This window comes from Lemur catta, chromosome 20, assembly GCF_020740605.2.
Source record: "Lemur catta isolate mLemCat1 chromosome 20, mLemCat1.pri, whole genome shotgun sequence".
Taxonomy (NCBI): Eukaryota; Metazoa; Chordata; class Mammalia; order Primates; family Lemuridae; genus Lemur; species Lemur catta.
The window spans coordinates 8,254,338-8,276,791 of NC_059147.1; the positions used below are offsets into that span (position 1 = coordinate 8,254,338).

Sequence of the window (22,454 nt, forward strand, 5' to 3'; positions counted from 1 at the left end):
CACCAAAACAGGTGCCACGTGGCATTATGCCCTGTTGAGAACACGGGCTACTAGTGGCACTTGCTCTGGTTTGCTGCCTGCCTAGCCCTGAGAAAACCGTGGAGTAATTATTCTATTTAACATTGTGATGGATTTCTGTCACCTAGGTAGCTACACACACACATATATTTGCATAACCTATATACAAATATATGATAGCCATAAATATATGCCAAATATATATCTCATACATATACAAATATTTGAAAGCAAACAGAAAACCAGGAGCCCTAGAGCAAGGACATTTCCATTCCATTCCTGATTATGCCTCTTTTAAGCAAAGAGATACCAGAACAAGCCACAGCTCTCTCTGTGCCTCAGTTTCCTCATTTGTTACATGAGGTTAATTCCTGCTCTATCTAGACTGGGAACCGAATGAAGTAACCCACAGAAAATTGCTTTGAAAAGTACAGAGTACTATACAAATGCTGGGAATAATGAGATGTTTTACAAAAGAGCATTTTTCCTTTGCTAAGAAGGGTATATCCACATTCATGTTTTCTATCGGTGAAGCTTCTTCTTTGAAATTAAATTGAGCCCATAACCAACATCCCTCCCAGTGCTGCCTGAGGTTTTACTCAGCAACAAAGCAAGGGCTTCTTTTCATCATTCATCACGTTGGAGTTCAAGCACCAAGAGGTACTTTTTACCAGTGGTGAAAATAGCTTTCTTTTCACAGCAGAAATGCAGAAAATGATCTCCCTCTTGATGCTAATGGAAGGATAAGGCTTATTCGACAGTTGCCATCAAGAAAAAAGAAGCAAAGCCATGATTTGGGGAGTGGTGTGAGAGAGAGCATGAAGTTACGGTTTTATTGCATGTGAATTGCATGCTTTTATGCATGTGAATAATTAAATATTGAAATATGGAGATACATTTCCAAATGGAGATCTTGTTCCATTTTTCTTTCAGCTTTTAGTGTCAACTGGATACTCCCTTCTAAAAAGCTAGATAAAATCCTTTATGCAATAAGTCAACTCTGATCTTACCTTTCTTACTTAGATAACTTCAGGGCTTTTTGAGTTAATTATAAGTCTCTTGCAGACCGTCTACAAATCTGAACCCCAAATCCCTTTCCAGTACTTTTCCTGCTCACCTCCACAAAAGCACTGTGTGTCCAATTTTGCTAGATTCTCTACTGCTGTTTGGAGGTGCCTGTGCTTTCAACCTGAATGGCTTTTCCCGGCTGTCCCCTTGGCTGGAGATGTTTCCTATTTCTACCGTCTTGGCCTAGTGAAATCTTACACAACCTTCAAGGCACATCTTAAATGCCAACGATTTCATACAGCTTTCCCTAATACCCCTAACCAATTGCAATCTTTCCCGTGTCTAAATGAATTTTAATTTCTCAGATTAAAAATACACACATTTTTCATGTCTCTTGTTGGTACATAAATCGTTCTGTCTGGTGAGTTTCCGCACCTTAATTAAAAAAAAAAATAAAGCTCCTAAAGTTAACAATAGCCTTGTTATTTTATTCTTTTGTTTTTTAAACTTTTGTTACAGAATATTTCAAACATATACAAAGTAAACTAAAGGCCCTATTTATTTTTGCATCTCCTTTGGGACCTATCACAGCGTTTTGCATGCAGCAGAAGTAAATTTAAGTAATTGGGGCCTTAGGCAAATGGTGCTGCCTGTCCTCATATCTGACTCCATGGCTCCTGGATGGTTGAGCTTTTCCTCGGTAACACACACTGACACGAAACCCACACACCTGTAGGATCACAATCTGCGAGGGCTAAACCCGTTCACAAGCTTTAAAATTCAGGGAAAATGTTTATCCTTGAGGTCAGTTCAGATCATCAGTAAAGCTAACTATATTTGAGGGTATGTGGAGAAAAAAGTTTACATGGTTAAGAATATTTTCTAAGAGAATCCAAGTCTGGCTGTGTATCCGTTTGCTTTTCTTAGTAAGGCACATTTCTTCAAAATGCACAATATTTGATGAACAAACTACAAATATGAAGGCTTTCTACTCATATCAGAATTACAGGGTTTTTTTGATCTCACACTATTAACATTTTTAAATGTCTTCCCCTTCCCAAAACCTCAGCCTCAGACTCCTTAAGTCTACTATTTTAGACAGAGTTTTTAAAAAACTTGTGCCTACTTAGCCCATTAAGTTTTGCTACTACCAAGCGTGTGTGTGTGTGTCTGTGTGTATTTTGGGGAGCAGTGAGATCCTTCAAGTGAACCAGAATTCTCGAGTGATAGATGACATGTCCATGCTGTGTCATATCCAATTAACTCAAATTGACTGTATGCTGCATTATTCTGTTAGTGCATGGAAGATCAATAAATATGGGGAAAATCCTGCCCAGCTCTCCACTTTCCCATCCGACTCTAGTAGGTCTGAGACGGATCATGCTACTGTGGTGTGTACGCCACAGCTAAGGCAGGCAGGTGGTGCATAGACACCATTCAAACTTGGCCTATTCAATCCCAACTCCTCTAACTCTTCATTCATGCATAGCAAAACACCATCTGGTCCTATTTTGCCTCCAGCAATCACAGCTGACCAAAAAACGATAATAACAGCTGTTGCAAAACAAAAGCCAAACAAAGGGGGTTGGGGAGGGGGGAAGGAAAGGTTAGATTGAAGTCCATTGCTGAAAAATGCTCCATGAAGTGAGAAATGGGGAGAAACCATTCAGATGTCTAAAGCCCGCTGAATGGACACAGTGGAGGACTCCTACTTAAACTTGAGATATTAATCCATCTGTCTAGAAAGCCTCCAGACCTCCGTCAGGTGGTAATATATTGCAGAAATTATGCTGCACAAAGGCATTTAAGCTTTTGTTCTTTGAGTCGGGAACTAATGACCCCGTGTCAGCTAAAAATGAAAACTGCTTATGTTCTTTCGTCATATGGCAGCACAGGTTAATGCCAAAAAAAGGACATGTTTAGCCAGAGTAATAAAATAATGTCCACACGGCAGGGGGAGAGTCAAGGTGTGTGTGTTGATGGAGGTGGGGATTGGTGGGGAGAGATTTCTTAATGTCTGCAGACCACTTAAGAGGGAAGGCATTTAGGCCATTTAGGCGTGACACTAATCAGATAGCACAGTTCCAGTGTCTGTTTCTCATTACCGGATTTATTTCTGCCCTGTAACAGAAAAAGTGTACCGTGCACTTACTTAAGTCTCAGGAATAGAAACCAAGTCACAGGTACAACTTGAATATAAGTTGATTCATAATATGCTTTCGTGAATCCTGAGAAAAATAATTTGGTAACAAGGTTGGGGAATTCTTTTCATGATTCAAGCTTTTGGACATTTTAAATATATAGTTTTGCCTGGTGATTACGTTTTTAAACTGCAGTAATTAAACTTTTTTTCGCCCCCTGAAATTGACCATCAGCGGCTTAGCAGCGTTTAATCAAATGTGATAAAACCTAAGATTTATAAAATCATTTAATAGATGTTACAACACCTGCTTCTAACTGCAAACAGTTGAAAACAGACTTCACTTGCAATTAAGTCTTATCACTAGTGACATTTTTTTTTCCCAAGCAATACTTCATGGGTTTTCAAAATGACAATTACAGAACTAATACACAATTACTGTCACATGTAGTTTACCAATTAATTTTGAAGACATTTGTCTAAAGGTTTCACAACAGAATATAAAATGGTTCTTATTGTTATGTAATGTTAGTTTCGATTCACAGAAAATTTTTTACCATCAGTTCTGCTTCTGATGAGTCTGATGCACACGGATCATTTCTTTGTAGAATAGTCGCCCCCTTGTAGATATGATTAGGCATCATCCTAAGACTGTTTGAACACTGATACCTGTCAACTAATACATCCTATGAAAAGCTTCAATTTAGACATAAATTTTTCTACAGCAAGAAATCTATAAATTTATAATTAGAATCTCTTGCTGTTCAATATTTGTACATAATACAGAGTACGAGAGGATTATGAAATATTGAAAGCTGGATTCATTATTCATAAGCCACAACATACAGTAAATATTCTCTGAAATATAACAACAACTTTGAGGAATCCATATTCCATTATTTTTGAATGTCTTGCTCACGGTAGCTGTGGACAGCACCACGTACAATCTCATTCTTTCCAGATTAGGATTCCGGTCAGGGTTGACACTTGCTGTTTTTAATTTTCATTTTATCATAAGCAGTTTAAGACTGTTGCCAGTGGTAATTTGCAATTTTTATCAAGACCTCTTCATTATAGCTTCTGACAGGACAGATGCTGTAATTAATCATGCAAGACAACTGGGGACAGTGGTCGCATTGCTCTCAAAGAGGAGCCACCACAGAGCAAGAGAAGGGGGGAAGAAATGGGCACTAAAATCATTATTTCAGCTTAAGAATTAGCATTCACCATCCATTTTAATAGCAATAACACACAATGCCCAGCTAGTTCTAGCCCCAAATAGAAAACGATTGGTTTTTTTCTCTATACTTACCTTACACTTGCATCTTAACAAAAACACAATTCCAATAATATTTCCAATGGGTTTTTTTTTTTTTTTTTTATGGGCCCTGGTTTTGGGCTGTGCAATCCACATTCTCAGCCATGAATATCATATTTCTAACTGAAAATGGAAGATGACGCTTGGGCTCAGATAAAATTTGGTATGTGGCGTACTTCCCCATCCGATACGTATTCAAGGAACCAAAAGTGAAATCTGACATAACATTTTATTTGAAAAGTGAACAGTTTCCTTGTTGTTGCATCAAAATACAGTCCACAGTTTTTACTGAAATGTGTTTATTCTATAGCAAGATAAAAGCATTTTTGTTTTAGTTAAGCAAAATACAAACAACTTAATTGCTGCTATCATAACTCATAAAAAAGTATAAAACAGCATAAAAACACAATAAGCAATGTAGCAATGAATGGTTTATGTCACCAGTGTTTACGTTAAAGCCTCATTTAGGAAAACTTTACAACACATGATATGAAAACTTACAACTTTGAAAGAAAATATTTACATTGATTATTCAGATGTGATGTGCCTTTTAAATATTCTACTGGTATTACATCATAATAAAAACTCTTGCTTTTTCTTTTTAAATCTTAACTTTTGTAATAACTGTTTTCATTTAAGTGCATTTCCCTTTTAAAAATACAGTGTTTATTTTTCGAAACTTGTCACTCAAAACACGGAATATAATATTCACATTTCTTTTCTTCTAATTGGAATGAATATAATGGGCTAACAGTGGTCATAGATATTGTTACAACATATACTGTGATTTGATTTGGAGAAGTCATGAATAAAAAGTGGAAATGAGTCAATAATTGGGTCTAATCACTTGCATCTTTTTTTTTTTTCTGGAGAGATTTAGGAAAAAAAATAAGAGCTTTGGCAAAAGTCTGTGATTTACATTATTTTTTTTTTTCATGACAAAAAAATGCCATCAATTATTCACATCATACAAATGTTTGTATGAAACTGGATCTTCATATTTCAGGTAGTTACAACTGTGCTTTTTCTTTTTAGGGCTTCGGAAGTTCAAATAGCCTGGAAGTGCGGTTTACTCACTTCTGGAGAAATAAGGCCATTTTCTATGACTCAGAGAGGCCAGTTTATAGTCATCAGTATGTCCCAGGATTCATTAAACAGTTTGATTCACATATTGTAGGTATAGCCTGAATAAATAAAAAAGGCATCACATAAAAGAGCACAGGTTTTCTTGTTTAAAAACAAAGTGATTTATAGTCAGCTAAAAGATGTTGCCCAGCTACACTGTGGTTCTTATTGCCTATCTAATAGACACTTGAGAGGACCGTTTGATCTGTTACACATTTCTGCATAACCAACACCAACGTACAAGTTTCGGCTGTATATTCTTGACCCTCCTCTGCCACTCGCCTCGGTGTAAGGAAATCCATCTGCCATGTGCGTCTTCAGAAAATACTGACCTGCGACAATACTTGAGTCTGTGTCTGAGACTGTATTTGCGACTGGTGCTGCTGGGAGGCTGGCTGGGGGCTCCCGATGGCCGGGATGGGGGACGTTATCTGAGAGGTGACCGGGGAGTGCTGCCGAGGAGAAGGCTGAGACTGGTGCTGCATGTGCTGCAGCTGCTGTAGCTGGAGATGCTGCTGCAGCTGCTGCTGCAGCTGCTGTTGGTTGATTTGCTGCTGGAGGTGCTGCTGCTGCTGCTGCTGCTGCAGGTGCTGCTGCATATGGTGCTGAAAATGCTGCTGCTGCATCTGCTGTTGGATTTGCTGATGCATTTGGTGCTGCTGCAGTTGCTGCTGCTGCATCTGCTGCATCTGCTGTTGCTGCTGCTGCTGCTGCTGCTGCAACTGCATCTGATGCTGCTGGGTTTGCACCGAAGGGCTCACTTGGGTGGAGGATGCCGAGCCAACCATGGTCGTTCCCATGGAGCTTATCAGCGGAGCCCCAATGTTCGAGGGCATGTTGGCTGCGATGGTGACAGATGTGACAATCTGGTTCATGGGGAGTCTCATGGTCAAGGGTTTGGGAGCGATCGACCTAGGGAGCGATTGCTGGAGAGTCTGAGGTGAGGCTGACACTGTTCCGTGTTGAGACAGTGGAGTGTTGAGAAGGAGGGAGGAGGTGAGATTGGTGGACGCCAGGGTCTGCTGAACAGAACGAATGGTCTGGGCTTCTGCTGACTCAGCGGCAGCCTGCATTTGGGGGGAGAAAATTCCAGAATGTTATGATAATACACAAGTATTTGAAATATGTAAGTATTTTTAGGTGTTACACATGGATTTTTTTGAATGGCCACCACTATTCATGTTGCCCTGCATCCATGCCCTTTGTCATGTGACTTTTTAGCTCCTCCCAGAGGTGGAGTCAAATTCCCTACCCCCTTGAGTCTGGACTAGTCCTGTCCCTTTGCTTTGGCCAAGGGAATGTGATGACAGTGACACTGTCCCAGTTCCAAGCTGAGGTCTCAAGAGACCCTGCACCCCTTCTACTCTCTCTCGGAACCTGCCACCGCCATGTGCATGATGACAGACGTGTGGCCCACTTACCTCACCCAGGACATAGCTCACTGCCAGCCAATCACCTGTGATGTGTGTGAGTGAGTCCAGTCCCCTCCAACCTGCAGGCTGACCCCAGACAGAAGAGCAGGACTAGCTGACCCTGCAGAGTCTGGCCTAGATCTGAGCTAACTGGCGCTCCCTGAGATAAATGCTTATCTTTTTAAATCACTGAGCATTGGGGATGGTTGTTACACAGCACTACTCTGGCAAAAGAGAACTGATACACATATTTAAGAGCAACAATTCTTCCACATTTAAGTCTGTACTGACCTCACCACTGAGCATCACATGTTGAAAGACAAGAGAGTACACACTGTTCTAGTTCAAATCCAGTTCTATGACCTAACAACTCTGTGACTTTGGGCGAGTTAATTCACCCATCCGGTCCTCAGTTTCCTTATCTATAACATGGGGTTACACAGTATGTACCTCGTGCAGAAGATTTGAGAATTAAATTAACTCATGTGTTAAGCATTTACAACAGTGCCTGGCCCACAAGGAAGCATTTAGTAAAGGTTAGCTACTTTTATTAATTAACAACTACTATTACCAAAAAACCTACTGCCAGTAGAACACTTCAAAACCCTGCTGCATGATCATTTATAAAAGTGCTCACTCGACACGAAAAATATCATTGGGTTCCTCAGAGATACTAAACTGAAGTACTTAACAACTTTAGAAATGTTTTAGTTTGCCAACTATTTTGAAGATTTCCAGAATTTATCAAAGGAGCCACAGGTAAGGGGAGAATGTTTAACACTCGTGTGACTGAATAACCTATTTTATGATAAACAGATCTAGGGTTAAACACGGAAGAGAAACTCCCTATTACATTTTGTGCTAAAAACACATCATTACCTCCACAAAAATAAATTCTTTTGCTAATGCAACAGTGATTAGAATAACTCATTTTAAAGACTATTTTTTCCTCTTATTTTCTCCCAGATTAGGGTTTTTTTGGGGGGGGCGGGATGAGGGCATCTTGGAGGCATGAAGCAGCCACCCACCATCTTTATTGATTTGAAATGTTTATATCTAAGTTTTTATGACCCAGATTTCTAAAGCCCTACTATTGGAAGGAACCTGAGAAATGACTCATGTGGAGAGTCACTCAACATAGGAAAAGCCATCTCTGATGGCTTCCGTTTGAACACATGTAACCACTGTAAAGTGTCACCGTCAGTAGACAGCTCTCTGCATTGCAAAAGCTCAGTGGGGCTGCATGTTTACTGGAGGGTCACTTTCTAAAGTCTTTAGGGAGAGAAGAGCCTGTAAATAACTCAAAATTATCTTCAAAAACAATTAAATGACCCATAAAGTAGAACACACACCATTTTGTACATACAGACATGTACATAATTCTCATATACTCAAATCACCAAGCTCGTCTTAAGAAACCACCAAGAAAGTCTACATTTAGACACCTGGGAAGTTGGCACTGTTGTGCCTCTCAGGTGTCACCTTAATAGTAAATGGTGACGGGGAAATGACTGTAAAGACTTCCTCCCGGCCTGCCTCCTCATGCCCTTATCATTTAATAGTAAGCTTCTATTAACTGCTTTGGTTGTTGGGAAGATTAAAAGTGACAGTAGAGTCACCTCTTAAGGGAGGAGGTCCAAGGCTCTGCATGTAGAGGCATGAGTTAAATGTGCGTATGATGAAACTGTATTGTTATTTCTGACATTGGGACTAAAATCTTGCTTCCTACAACCTCACCCGTTGGATAAGTTCTTCTACTAGGTCAGAGAGATCAACTCAGCTTCTCTTATACGATGGCCCTTATATTGGTGGACTAAGATCATAATATTGTCCTAATAGGATTTGATTTTCGGTCCTCAACATTATGGAGGCAGCATTCTGCAGGCCTTCAGTTGGCTGCCATCTGCCTCTAAACTGTAGGGTCCAAAACAGAACCAGTTCTTCAGATGTGGTCTAATCATCACCCTATACAGTTAGATGCTGCTTCCTCTGAGATCCCTATATTAGCAGCCATTTTGCACTTTTGGTTCAAGTTGAAATTATTCTAAACTTGTATCTCAAGGACTATTTTATTAATAGTTACCTCCCAGGTCTCTGAATATAAATTTAGAATCCTTTCAAACTGCATCTACTGAATTAAAAAACAAAAATGAAAAAAAATGTATTTTATTCTTCTTAAATACTGTGCTATTGGGTTTTTAGTGTCGTTGAATTCCATTTGGAAATATTTCTGAATCCTGACTCTAGTATCCAATGTACAACGTTTATGTTATCCCTTCTAAGTCAGTCACAGACTTGATGATTAATGATTAATATTTTCTGAATGCCTTTTGAGATACTGGTTCTTGGCTTAAATCCATGTATGCTCAATTATTCATGCTCTAATTCACAAAGACCACCTCTACCTGCTTCTGGATAAATGAATGAATAAATGATCCACTGAAGAAGTACATGCACACTGTTACTCTATTCACATCACTCCATCTAATTAACTACCAACCATACTTCGATTCTTAACATCTGTCGCCCACACAATCAGTTGTTCTCTGCAAGGTGCAAATCTGAGTACAGAATCAGTATATCTTCCAATGTGTGTCCTCCAGAGTCTCAGAAAAAGGTTTTGCTGTTGACCTGATAAAGGTTTTTTCTTTCTAATGAAGTGGGAAGTGTCCTAAGAGCTGTCAACAAAGACAGAAGGACCTCTGTTGATCTGATTCTGAGCAGCTGCCAATGGTAGATCTTAATAAAGATAACAGAAAGAAGAAACAACTCAGGTGAAGAAGAGAAAAAAGGGAATGAACCCTTTCTAAATGGCTTTGAGGCTCTGTGTTGTACTTGAGACAACAGTGACAATGAAACGGTATCTCTCTTTGTCAGAAGAAATTTATCAAGAGCAAAAATATATTAGATCAAATTATCCTCCCCCAGACGTCAATAGATATTGTTAATTAAATGTTAAAAAAAGATAATGTAGCAGTTCGTACTCTTTTTGGATCAAGGCAATTATAATCCAGAGTGACATTTGTTTGGGATATTGGTGCACTTTATCAGGGCCTCTGGTATACTCTATGTATAATACATATACTTTTTCTTTTAGTACTTGGAGCATAATTTTATTTTAAATAATCATGAGGTTTATTTATTTATATGATATGGAATAGTCTGGTTGAAAACACAACATCCCCTATTATAATAATGTAACCACTGGAAAATTTATGATACGATGTCCAAAAATGCCTGACAAACGAATCTCCCAGTTTAAATAGATGACATTAACACAGATCCTATCCCTGACAAAAAGCAGAAGAGGCTATTTAAAATTTATCTATAGAGCTACATACACATATATAGAGATCAGTGAATCTTTTGGAAACAATTTAGATTTAGCCACTTAAATTAACTCGTATTTTTCATGTCATCATTCGGGTAACCTCTAATGGAAACCAGTAAGTTTACGAGTTGTTCAAAACGCTTTCTTATCAAGTCTTAGGGGAGCTGCGTTTACGGTTTCAACATTTGAGGGCTGTGTGCCGCATGGTGACTATTGCAGACCGGCCGCTCCTGCGCAGGTTTACCTTGGAAACGAGGCTGGCCCTGTAGGCGGCCAGGGCCTTCAGGTATTCTTTTTTGGCAGCTTCTGTTTTCCTTTTATATACCTATTAAAAGAGCAAAGTTAGCACCACCTTTAGTGTATAAATCCTCAGCTATAACATAACTGCTGCACAAATTAGGTCACATAAACATAACTCACATAAAAATTAGTTGGTCTCCTTGGCTTTGATTTTTAAATGTTAACACACACACACACACACACATCTTTAGTTTTAGAGATATTAAAACTAAACCAAACCCAACCCCAATACCCTAACTGGGGCACAGCTTTAATATCTACTGTTGCAAAGGAGAAAAAGATTTCCGGTTGTAACAGAGATTCCTTGAGAGTAACCGCTGCAAGCCTAGTGCTCAGACAATAAATAAGGTAACAGGAAGCATAAGCTTTGCTACAAACGGCTTACGTTATAGACAGTAATGAGTTTCTCCATCAATGTCTTCTTTCCCTCACACATATTTACCAAATCAGAGGATGAAAACAACAACAGGTAGAGCGTGTGAGGACAAAAGAGAAGACATGGAGGCCTTTCGACCTTGGTTTCCTTTTGGAAGAAAAGGAAAAAAAAAGGTCAGAAATCATAAAACATGGGAGATTTCCATCTGTGAGACCACTGAGCTACATAACTAAATCCCAATATATTAAATTTAGGTTTCCTTTGCTTAGCTGCCCTGATGGCTGGGTGTTGGACCAACGTGCAATGATCTTTCTCTCTGGAGTTTAAAAGTTAGGTGCAGCAGTTTGCCAGTCCCTTAGAATTACATTTCTGGGACAGAAAAATCAGTCTGCTATATTTAACAATAAACTCCCTGCAAACAAACTGAAAAATTCTACAGTTACAGGAGAATGAGTTCATGAAATGAGTTCATGATTTGTAAATAAAAACCAAGGGTAAATAATTGTTCTATTTTATCACTAATAGGGGTCTATCTCTTCTTCTGTTCTCTGTGAAAGTTAACTCCTATTAATGGTAATTGGAGTTTCATGCAAGGAGCAAAGGGAGGGCCGACCCCCAAGGGACACATTCTTCTCTTCATTTGTGCGGAGGAGTCGCACGGGGAAGGAGAGGAGACTAAGCCCCTAAGGAAGTATCTCCCACCAGCATGGCTAATCTCTGAATACCTCTCAGACTGCCTAGCTTTAAAATGAACTTGGAATAAAATTTCAAATGCCTAGTGACAATAATGAGACACACAGAGGCAGCTTCAAAGTTTGGAAACCCACCAGGACAGCACGAGGGTTCAGAAAGATGATCAATGGAAAGGCAAGCAGGATGGACCTAATCCCTTTGTAGTGCCCTTTTTGAACAAAGGGGAAAAATTCCACATTATTTAAAATGAAAAGATTATCATCAAAAGTTTATGCTTGCAGGATACTGCCTGGATTTCTTCCAGCCCTCCTCTGAATGGGTTCTGCACAGGCGCCCTTAAGCTGACAGAGAAATCAATACAACCGGACACTTGTTTAGATTTACGCATTCGTGTTTTTTAATTCCATGGCTTCCAAGGGCTTCCATGGGAAGTGATCGCACTAAGTGAAGGCGTGTACCTGGAAAAAGTATAGGAATACTCTACTAACTCTGGAACAGAAGGCCACGACGCATCTCTGCCTCACCTGCTTTTGTTCTTCTCCAAGGCTGTCCCACATGGACGCTACGATTTTTGAGACCTCTCCAAAGGTTGCATTGGGGTTTTGACCTTTAATTGCAGCCTGTGTGTCTCTGAAAAACAGGGCATACGCCGACACTGGCTTCTGTGGCTCATTCGGATCTTTCTTTTTCTTTTTCTTTGGAGTCTTGGGCTTCTTGCCAGAATCTGGAGCAGCTCTTTTCTCTCCGATGGCCTGCAAAGCAGGGAGAAAAATTCACCGCCTGGAATGTACTCGCGGAGAAAGCAGCAAGACTGACTCAGATCCGTAATTGTTCTTTTAAGGTTTTGTTAAGCATCATCAACAGATGAATCACCACCAAAAGCGGGGGAGGGGTAAACGTGCTCAGAGTTAACTGGACAGCAGAGATTAGCATTTAGAACATTGATTAATGAGACCCAGAAGTATCTTCAATACATTCATAACATATGCTCTAAATAGCAATTATGACTAATGAAAACCAGAACACTCTGTACCAGGAGATGCTATTTATATGCTGTGCTACACGTGTACACATAAACAAAATATTTCACATTTTCAGAGGTATTAGAAGTTAAACCTAAATAATATTCAGGATGTTGATCATATTCAAATATTTTACATGAGGTCCCTTGCCTAGTCACCTGCCATATGTGTGATCTGTCTGAATTGATTTTTTGAGACTGACTTTTTTTTTATTTTATCAGAATGTTACTTTGCTAATGGGTCTCTGGAAGCTCAAATGGAAATTAGCTACAACCTCTATACTTGTACAATAAGGAAAAGGTCATCTTTATTTTTTGAAATAATAACTTTCTAAAGAATAGGATAACAAGAAATATAAAAATGTCAAAACTACTTTAGAGATAGAAAGGAAACTGATACTCTCCATAAAATTAAAAACCTGTAAAAACAGGGTAAGACCTGATACTTCAAATCACTCAGGAGACTAAAAAGAAGGTATTTATTATATATGGTAAGTAACCCTGCCCACAAGAATACTGCCATGAACACTCACACGTATCCACAAGGTGAATTCTGTGAGATCAGAACCAACCATGAAAATGGCATGGGAACAGCTCCCCAATTCACACACTGCTAAGTTCCATATTTACCTGCGACCATCATCTAATTTCACTGATCATTTAATATACTTATCAGAGAAGCAGGGGAAATGATTTATCGGCCTTGTTTTCCTCCCCTAGATTACAGTAGGACTATAACGAAGATGACTTTGTAGTTAACTTCACCCAGGAATCCTGGAGTGTTTAACAAAATCTGTTTTAAAAGCCAGCCTTGGGCAAGATCAACAGAGATAGATTCCAGTTACTAACAGATTGGCTTTTAATGGTCTTGAATCCTAATTTAAATTTTCCTAGAGTATTATTACTTTCCGAAGGAGAGTCATTTGGAACTTAATCCAATTACTAAAATTATCAGGGAGAAAACTGGTTAAATAACTTTTCTTTGAGAGCTCTGAACCCTAAAGTGTTAAGAAACCACTGGCCTACTTTTAGGTAGGCCTATTGTTTGCACTGTTTGAATGATAACGACATCCACACTTTATATGAGTAGTTTATATGCTTCAGACGGTGTTAAAAGTCATATCTCACCTCGCCTCCAAAATGCCATCTTTCATATTAATAACTCACACAATTAATTCAATAACTCTCTAGAGCCCATGGTCTTTTTTCGAAATTTTCAGAATAAGTGAGACTTGTTTAATTCTACTTAATGAATCTGAACTTGCAAAAGAGTCAGATGCCTTTCAGTTGGAGTTTCAGTTGGAGCCAAGTTTTCCTTCAATGAGAAACATTACTTCAGCTACAAGAAAAAATATATATGTGTGTCTATATACACACACACACACACTCTTTTCTAATTGAGTCACACAACTATATTCTTTTCCTGCAAGAAAATTTGACACTGTTAGTGCCAACAGTACCCTGATCAAGGGCAAGACGGAAATAATTTCCACAGCAGCTTTTTCTGGAAATGAGCAGTTCAACTTCTCATCTCAATCTTCTGTAAAACAATATTCAAATGTCGACAACCATTGACGCCTTTCTTGGGTAACCATGACTTGCCCTAATCATCATTACTCTTTAAGAATAAACCAGAAAGGAAAAGTCCCACAGTTTAAATAAAAGCTCAGAATTACTTCTCCTAAAGAAACTTTCGTGCCATTGACTTAAAAGGGTTGGGACAGAAAGCTGGAGAAATAGCTTTACCCAAAAGCGACACAATCAACGATCATTTTAATCTTCCTTTCTCAGCGAAGGTGCTTAAAAGAATAACAAACAGGATTCATTGTCTTTATACAACACCGAGACCCTTGCTCAACATGGAGCAAGCTGGGAGTCATGCAAAAGGTTCTCTTTAGAGGTGACAATTTCGGTTTGGTACAGAGGCAAAAAGGAAGAGAAGTGGGCACGTGCATGGGGGGAAAGGACCCCATGGAGTTGTCCTGGCCAGCTGAAACCCAGCCCCGTCTTAATCACGTCCTTCAAGTTTCCTTAACCGTATTTCTCACTTTTCTGCACTGAAGTCCTACGAGTGGGAGAGAACGTGTTAGCGCATTTACTGTCTCTGTGCCCAGTGGGTGCTACGGACCAAACCTCCGCCCTGAAATCCCTTTGACTTCGGCAACATTACTCCAACCTCCCTCCTCTTCTTCTCGTCACCCTCAATCTTCTCTTGCTCCTCTTTGTCCATTTGCTACTTAAAAATAACTGATGCTCAGAGTTCTGTCCTTGACTTGCTCCTTACACTCTCTAAGAAATACCGATCACTTCCATGTCTACACGTCTACACGTGCTGATGGTCCCCCAATCTGCAGTTCCAGCACCAATGAACTCATTTCTAGGCTCACTGAACTGCCTTCCAGACCACAAATTCAACCAATAACATGCCAAACTCTCATCTTCCCTGTGGGGGGACAAAAAGCCACTTCTCTCTTTCAGGTTTGATCCTTTCATTTATTGGTATCCATCTGGCTCTCAAACTAAAACCCAATTTATCTCTTACTTCTTCAAATCCCAGTGGATCACCAGATCTTTGTGATTCGCCCTCCTAAATGTCTCACTAATCTGGTACCTCCTGCCCATCCCTTCCTCTGATGAAAGGAAACATAATAGAAGGGTCTTCTAATTAACTTTCTTTTCTTTGGTCCCTCTCTTTGTAAGGCATTCTATATACAGCCAAAGTTATCTTTCTAAAGCATAAATTACTTATGCCAATGCTCTGTGCAAATAATTGATCAGCTCTCAACTACCAACAGGAGAAGGGCCACCACATTTAAGCCATTTCTTTCTTCAACTTCTATTTATGTCCTCCCCCATATCAAACTTCACGATACCCAAAAACTGACATTTCTCCTCACTGTTTCTCCTACCAAAATGCCGGCCTCTCTCTTCTGCCTCACGAACTCTTAGCTATCCCTCTCAGACCTAATTCAAATATCCCCTTCTCAATAAAGTCTTGCTGAAATCACCCTCCCAAGCAGCATCGATTATGATCTCAGCACACCAGAGACCTCAGTTATATCACTAATCACATCTGAAGCTAGTTCCAAACATCGCTATTCATCCCCAGTGGGGAGTCCCAGGAGTAACAATTCTCTCATAAATCTTTATACCATAGGAACCAAGTCAAACGCCAAGCACAGAGTAGGTGTACAACACACAGTTAATGAATGCGTGATGAGTAATTGTGTAGCTATTATAGGGTTCTTTTCCATTATTTATTCTAAGTGTTCAGAAAAGTCACACCTGGAACTCGGCTTTTATTTCAAACTATGTATATTTTCAAATTATATATTTTTCCATGACAAAACAATGAGAAGTTGCTCCATAAAAAAATACGATTGAAGGTGCAAAGCTGTGGAACATGGCAGCAGGTCGGCCAAAACACTGGATGACGCTTGCTCATGTGGACATTAACTTAGAACCAAAACAGTTTAGAATTTCTGGAAAATCTGGACTGTCTGGAAATTTCTAGAAAGTGAGTGCAAGCCCTCCTTTTGTAGATTAGAAAAATTAGGAATTACATGAGTTAAATGACTTGTCCCATGCCTTAGGACCAGTAGGGGAAGCCAGATCTCCCAATTTCCAGTTCAATACACTTTCTACAGAAAATAAGTAAGTAAAAGAGAGGAAGAAAAAAAATTAAACCATCATGAATTCTTTTTCTTTTTTTTTTTTTCTTTAAAAATTCAGTCTCCGCAGAGACTGTCAAAAATTGCCAATGCCAACTATATTTCAAGTCGTCATGGCGCAGTATTGGGAAAAGTTTTCAATTAGCAATAATTGCACCTCAGATAAACCTCATTGGCTATGATACTGCCACTGCGCAAAGCTAAACCATCATGAATTTAAATGCTACTCCAAATCCATGAAGAAAAAGAAGGTAACACCATGAATGCAATTCAAAGACATGAGCATGGGGTGAGCCCATATTCTCCGGTGGGTCACATACTAAGGCAGTTCTGACTTACCCTGTTGGCTTCATCAGCATCCTCTTCGTTGATGGAGCTGGAAGGCGAGGGAGTGGCCGATTTGCTTGCTGGAGGTGAAGGCGAGGTGTGAGGCATACTGGCACCTCCCAAGTTCAACCCCAGCTGGGCACTGAGCTGAGACTGGTTGATGGTGGTGAGCTGGGCAGGCGGCATGATCCCAGAGCGAGCGGCATCGGTCATGTGAACAATAGACCTCATGATCAGGGAGGGGTCCTGCCGGTACTGTGACACTTGTGTGTGGCCCTGATCCTAAAAAGGCAGAAATGAGGGGGAGAGGGTTTCAATTTCCCCAACTGTAAATAAATTCATGTTGTTAATAGCTCCTTAGTTAGGCTTGACCTGTTGCAATTCTGATAGGTTTGACCTAGCGCAGGATGATGGTCTCTATTAAATTTATTAAACATAAGGATTCATGCCAAAAACCTGAATGGTCAGAAATACAAAGCCCAAATATACAGTCCATAACATTTCACTATAGAACTGTCATAATGACAGGATGAAAGGAAGAAGGAAGGAAGGAAGGAAGGAAGGAAGCAAGCAAGCAAGCACTAATAGCAAAAGGAAAGATACACGTCCAACTCTTGCTTGTTATTGAGAAAACCACTGGCAGGGAAAAGGTGGAAGCAGAGACCCGACCCTTCAGCTCACCCACTGGTTTGCATCCTTCTCTCACACAAAGCTCTGGTTCCATTACCCTTTATCCAGCTCCATGAAAGAAGGAAAATCAGTTCTTTCTTTTATCCTTCCAGGAATGCACAGGACACGCAGAGAGGATGGGCCAGAGAAACACAGAGCTTTGGTTTCACAGAGCAAACATCTGTTTGCTGTAGGGCACCCTTTCTGTCAAATCCCCTGCGGTTAACCAGAGGGTCGTGCCGATTCCGAATTACATTGTCAATGGCATCTGGAAGTCATTCAAAGTCTTTTAGATTGGATATCACTTTTTTCATTTAAACCTACTTTGTTTTCTTTTGTTCAGTCCACCATGATTTAAGGTACTAACGGACTTTTAGAAATTATGTCTATAAAGAGAAGGTAGACATCATCAGAAATAGCTTTCTCTGAAAGTTATCACAGTTACTTCAAAGGAGCCCTCTCTGGTTTTGGTAGTCACACAAGAGAGCTTTGGAGTTGTTAGTACTGCTTCTTTCTTCCTTTTTTTAATTCCAAAGAATCAAAAAATGAAGATACGCTTTTCAAATGACTTACTTTAAGACATGTCATTTCGAGTGAGTCTGTGATTTTACTGAAACCAAATTCTCTTGACTCACAGTGACCCAGAATCTAATTTTATACACAAGCCTATGAATTCTTAACTGTCCCTCTTTAGAGTCCTTCTGATAAGGCTTATGTTTGCTCTTTAAAGACGCAGAATGAATTGTAAATAACTAAACTGGAGCATTTGGGTTCTTAATATTAAATATATAAAGGCCACTAAATAAGAAGCTATTATCAAAGAAAACCAGTGGAATAAATTATGGTCTACCCATACTGCAAAGTGTTACGAAGCTTTTAAAAATAATGAATTACATTTATGTGCATTGACCTAGAACAGGGTTTCTCAATCTCAGCTCTATAGACATTTTGCACCAGATAATTTCTGGGGGGGGGTGGGGCTTGTCCTGGGCATTGCAGGTGCTTAGCAGCAACCCCACTCTCTACCCACTAGATGCTGATAGTAACCATTCTCTTTCTATTAGTCATGACAATGAAAAATGTCTCCAGACTTTGCCAAAATTACTCTCAGTCGAGAACCACTGACCTAGAGTAACATCCAATATGCAGTAAGTGACAAACAAAATCACAAAATAATTATAGAGTACTGGTTCCTTTGTTTTAAATAAAAAAAAAGTGTATCCAAAGTGTTAATAATGGTTACATTATAAGGTGTAGCACTACAGGGTGAGGAGGGGAGAGTCTTAACTTTTTCCATTTCCCTGTGTATGCTGTTTTGACAAACTGAAAAAATATAAACCAAAATAAACAAAAACTAAAACACTTTAGTCAGGAAAAACAAAAAAAGAAGATAACACAAGTAGTTAAAACAGTCTGTAGCTAATTGCTAGAGTTTAATATTAAGTATATAAATGTCTCATTTCTTAAAAAATTCTGAATTATTAAATTACTGCGGAATCCTAGAGAAAAGTGTTACACTTCCTCGTCTCACTGGTTAAGATTCTCTTCTGTTGTTCCTAAAATATTACATTGTACTGGCAGGGTCCTTCTGCAGAGTTGTGTGACAAAAGTGAATTTTATGTATCAGTTTGTCCTAATTTTTTAATTGGCATTCTACCACATTCACCCATTTCTCTTAGAAAATTAGTCTGTCCACTATTCCACCATCTCTTTAAGTTCAACCAAGGCTCACATCACTTCTACCTCCCAACTACTGGCAATGAAGCTATCCCATCTTATTCTTAATTTTCCTCTCCATACATGTCTTCCATAATGCTTTTTAAAAGTCTTTTCGATCTTATGTAAATCTAGATGTTTTAAAATACCTACAAGCAGGCCCGGAGCGGTGGCTCATGCCTGTAATCCTAGCACTCTGAGAGGCCGAGGCAGGTGGATCGCTCGAGGTCAGGAGTTCGAGACCAGCCTGAGCAAGAGCGAGACCCCGTCTCTACTAAAAATAGAAAGAAATTATCTGGCCAACTAAAATATATATAGAAAAAATTAGCCGGGAATGGTGGTGCATGCCTGTAGTCCCAGCTACTTGGGAGGCCGAGGCAGAAGGATCACTTGAGCCCAGGAGTTTGAGGTTGCTGTGAGCTAGGCTGACGCCACGGCACTCACTCTAGCCAGGGCAACAAAGCGACACTCTGTCTCAAAAAAAATAAATAAATAAAAATAAATAAAATACCTACAAGCAACTTTCAGGGTAACTGTATAATAACAAATTAGTTAATGGGCATGGCCATGAAATGTAATAATCTGATTTGTACAGTTTTCTCATTAACAGAGAAGTTACTTTGCTCTTTGCTCCAATGCCTGTGAAAATCAGCACACATAGATGCTTGACTGACTCACCTCCCAACTACAGCATTTCGGATGGCTCTCAGAGTCAAGTAGAAGGCCAAGAAATACGCCTTCTTGGCTTCATCAGCTCTTCCTAAATTCCACCTGCAATTTATACCTTTATTATGGACCCAGTTGCTTGAGAGCATCTGTTGATGGACAGCCAAAGTCCATTGTACTATTAATAAAAAAGAACCTTCACTATGTGTTTACTATATGCCAGAATTTGTGCTAAACTTAATGTGCATTTTCTAATTTAATCCCCTAAATTGCTTTCTGAATTGGATACTATTACTATGCCCATCCTTACACAGATGAGAATGATTCTCGAGGCTGCCAAGCTAGCTAGTGATTGCTCCATGGAAAACCTGTGCTGCCTCGGTGCTGGGGGTGTGTGCTGGCAGAGACAAAGATGCAGCAGGCTCTGGGTCTTCACCACCATCATCTCCCTTTAATGAAATCAACTCCATTTCCATTTGTTTTATAACTTGAGAACTCTTCATAACATTTCACTATAAAAATAAGTTTCTTCTGCATTGGGGACAATATGAAAACCATTTCTGAAGAATATTGGTGGTGGGCCAAGGCCTTGCCAAAACATAAGTCATCCATGCCATCTGTAGATCCAAAAAGATGCTGGCCCCATCTTTCTTATCTCCCACAGACCAAAACACCAAGGATCTTTACAATATCTTAAAGTAACCTTTGACTCACATAATCGATGCATCAAAATATGCAAGCATTTACCATGTTCCACAGTAATTTGATAATAACTTCCTATGAGTGAGTATTATAGTATAAGAAGATTAATGGTTAAAGTGTCTCTTTAGAAATTCAAGCTCCTTTAAGGGCCACCAATTAGGAACAACTGCCTTGGGGAACAGCTCCAATCATTTTCAATAAGAAGGTAACCTTTAAAAGATGTTTCATTTGATCTTAGGATTCCCACTTAGAAAGGGAAAGATGTCAGCCCAGTTTACAAGTACTAATTGAGCACCTACTAATGGTTCAGGCCAGATTAGCCAATGCTCATATCTTTGAAGACTAGAAAATTACCTACCATGTGATTCTTTTAAACATCACTCTAAACAAAACTTAGAATGGACTAACAAATTTACTATAATAAAGTAAGGCCAGAATAATTTAGATACACATCTCCAAAATACTTCACAATTTTTCCCAGTAGTAATGATGCAATAAGTAAATGCATCACCATGAACATAGCTCAAAGAAATTTAATGTGTGTTTATAAATATTATCGCTCATTTATTAAAATTAAGTCTTGAAAGATTTACCAATGAGCACTTAAATGCAAAGCAAGTAGTTGGTTATAAGAGATTGCCACTATCATATCCAGCAATAAGAGTTGAATGCTGGTAGCTTTTTTAACTCCTTTCACAATTATACTTTATATGTAGTGTTCACTTGGATCATATTTCCCAAATTGTTCAGCATTTGGGAAAAACTCATCATTTGCCTTGTCTCACCCTGTCCTCTAATTGACGATATTAGACAAGAGTTTCTCAACTTCAGCAGTACTAACATTTGGAGCTGGATAATTCTTTGTTGGGGGAGGGGCATCCTGTGCATTTGAGACTATTTAGCAGCATCTCCAGCCTCTACCCACTAGGTGCCAGTAGCTGCCCCTCCCCCACCAGGTTGTGACAACCAAAATGTCCCCAGACATTGGCAAATGTCAAAATCTCCCTCATTTGAAACTGCTGTATTAGAAAAACAGCATGAAAATCATCTTTTTCGGGGGTACTGGTGAATGTCCAAGGCTCATGTTCTGTCCACAAAAATAGGAAGCATGGCATAAACCACATCATGAAGAAAATAAATACATTATAACGAAGAAAGTTACTAGGGGGAGGATGACCACATGTGACTGGGGCAGGAGGAAGGGCCTCTCAGAGAAGACGACGTTCGAGCCAACATTGAAGGAAGAGAAGGAGGGGAAAGCATGTTCCAGGCAGAAGGGAACAGCATGTGCAAAGTCTGAGTGGGGGAGAGCTTGGCATGGAAAGGAGGCCAGGAAAGCTGGGAGCAGGGTGGGCAAAGGGAAGAGGGAAATGCAAGGGGAGTGAGGAGACGGGAATGGGCCAGATCGTGCAAGGTGGGGAAATCATGAGAGGCTTCCCTGAGGAGGTGACCCACAAAGCTGGGGTATAAAGGGAAGTAGAAGCTAACCAAGCCACATAAGAGGGCAGAGCATCTAAGGAGAGATGAACATGTGCCAAGCCATGAGCAAACACACCATGGATAAGAAAATGAGAGCCCAGGAAAGCAGGGCTGGCCATGAGGCCGGAAAGGCAAGTCATGGCCATAGGAGACAAGTTTCATTGTCTGTTTTAGGAGGTCTGGATTATATTCGTGGCGTAGCAGGCCGCCACTGAAAGTCTAAAGTGTGGTGTCTGTCTAGTGGGGCTATTCATTCCAGTAAACATTAACTGACCATACCTCATGGGCCACCCATCTACATCAACCGTGGACATTTCTATTTTCTTTGAATGTAAATGTACAGCCTAACCCTCTACCTACGGTTTGGAGAGTACCCAAGGATTAACTGTTGCAGTCACGAAAGTCATTCCGAACGGGCGGGCTCTCGCAGACAGGAATGGATATTTCTGGTGGCAGTCGCTCATTTTCTTAAATTGCCTGAA

The 22,454-nt window shown here is 39.8% G+C and overlaps 1 protein-coding gene and 1 non-coding gene across 3 annotated transcripts in view; both read right to left on the reverse strand.

Moving 5' to 3' along the window:
- Positions 1 to 4,694: 4,694 nt before the first annotated feature.
- TOX3 (TOX high mobility group box family member 3) overlaps positions 4,695 to 22,454 on the reverse strand; it is a 102,228-nt gene continuing 84,468 nt past the window's right edge. For both annotated transcript variants that reach the window (XM_045533276.1, XM_045533277.1), the window contains 4 exons: positions 16,753 to 17,022; positions 12,246 to 12,473; positions 10,597 to 10,677; positions 4,695 to 6,676 (listed from right to left, as the gene is read on the reverse strand). In XM_045533276.1, the coding sequence (XP_045389232.1) occupies positions 5,927 to 6,676; positions 10,597 to 10,677; positions 12,246 to 12,473; positions 16,753 to 17,022 (1,329 nt within the window). In that variant the 3' untranslated portion in view covers positions 4,695 to 5,926. The remainder of the gene's footprint in view (positions 6,677 to 10,596; positions 10,678 to 12,245; positions 12,474 to 16,752; positions 17,023 to 22,454) is intronic.
- Positions 16,475 to 16,615, reverse strand: LOC123625559. The gene has a single exon (XR_006730565.1). It is a non-coding gene; the product is annotated as a U4 spliceosomal RNA (small nuclear RNA).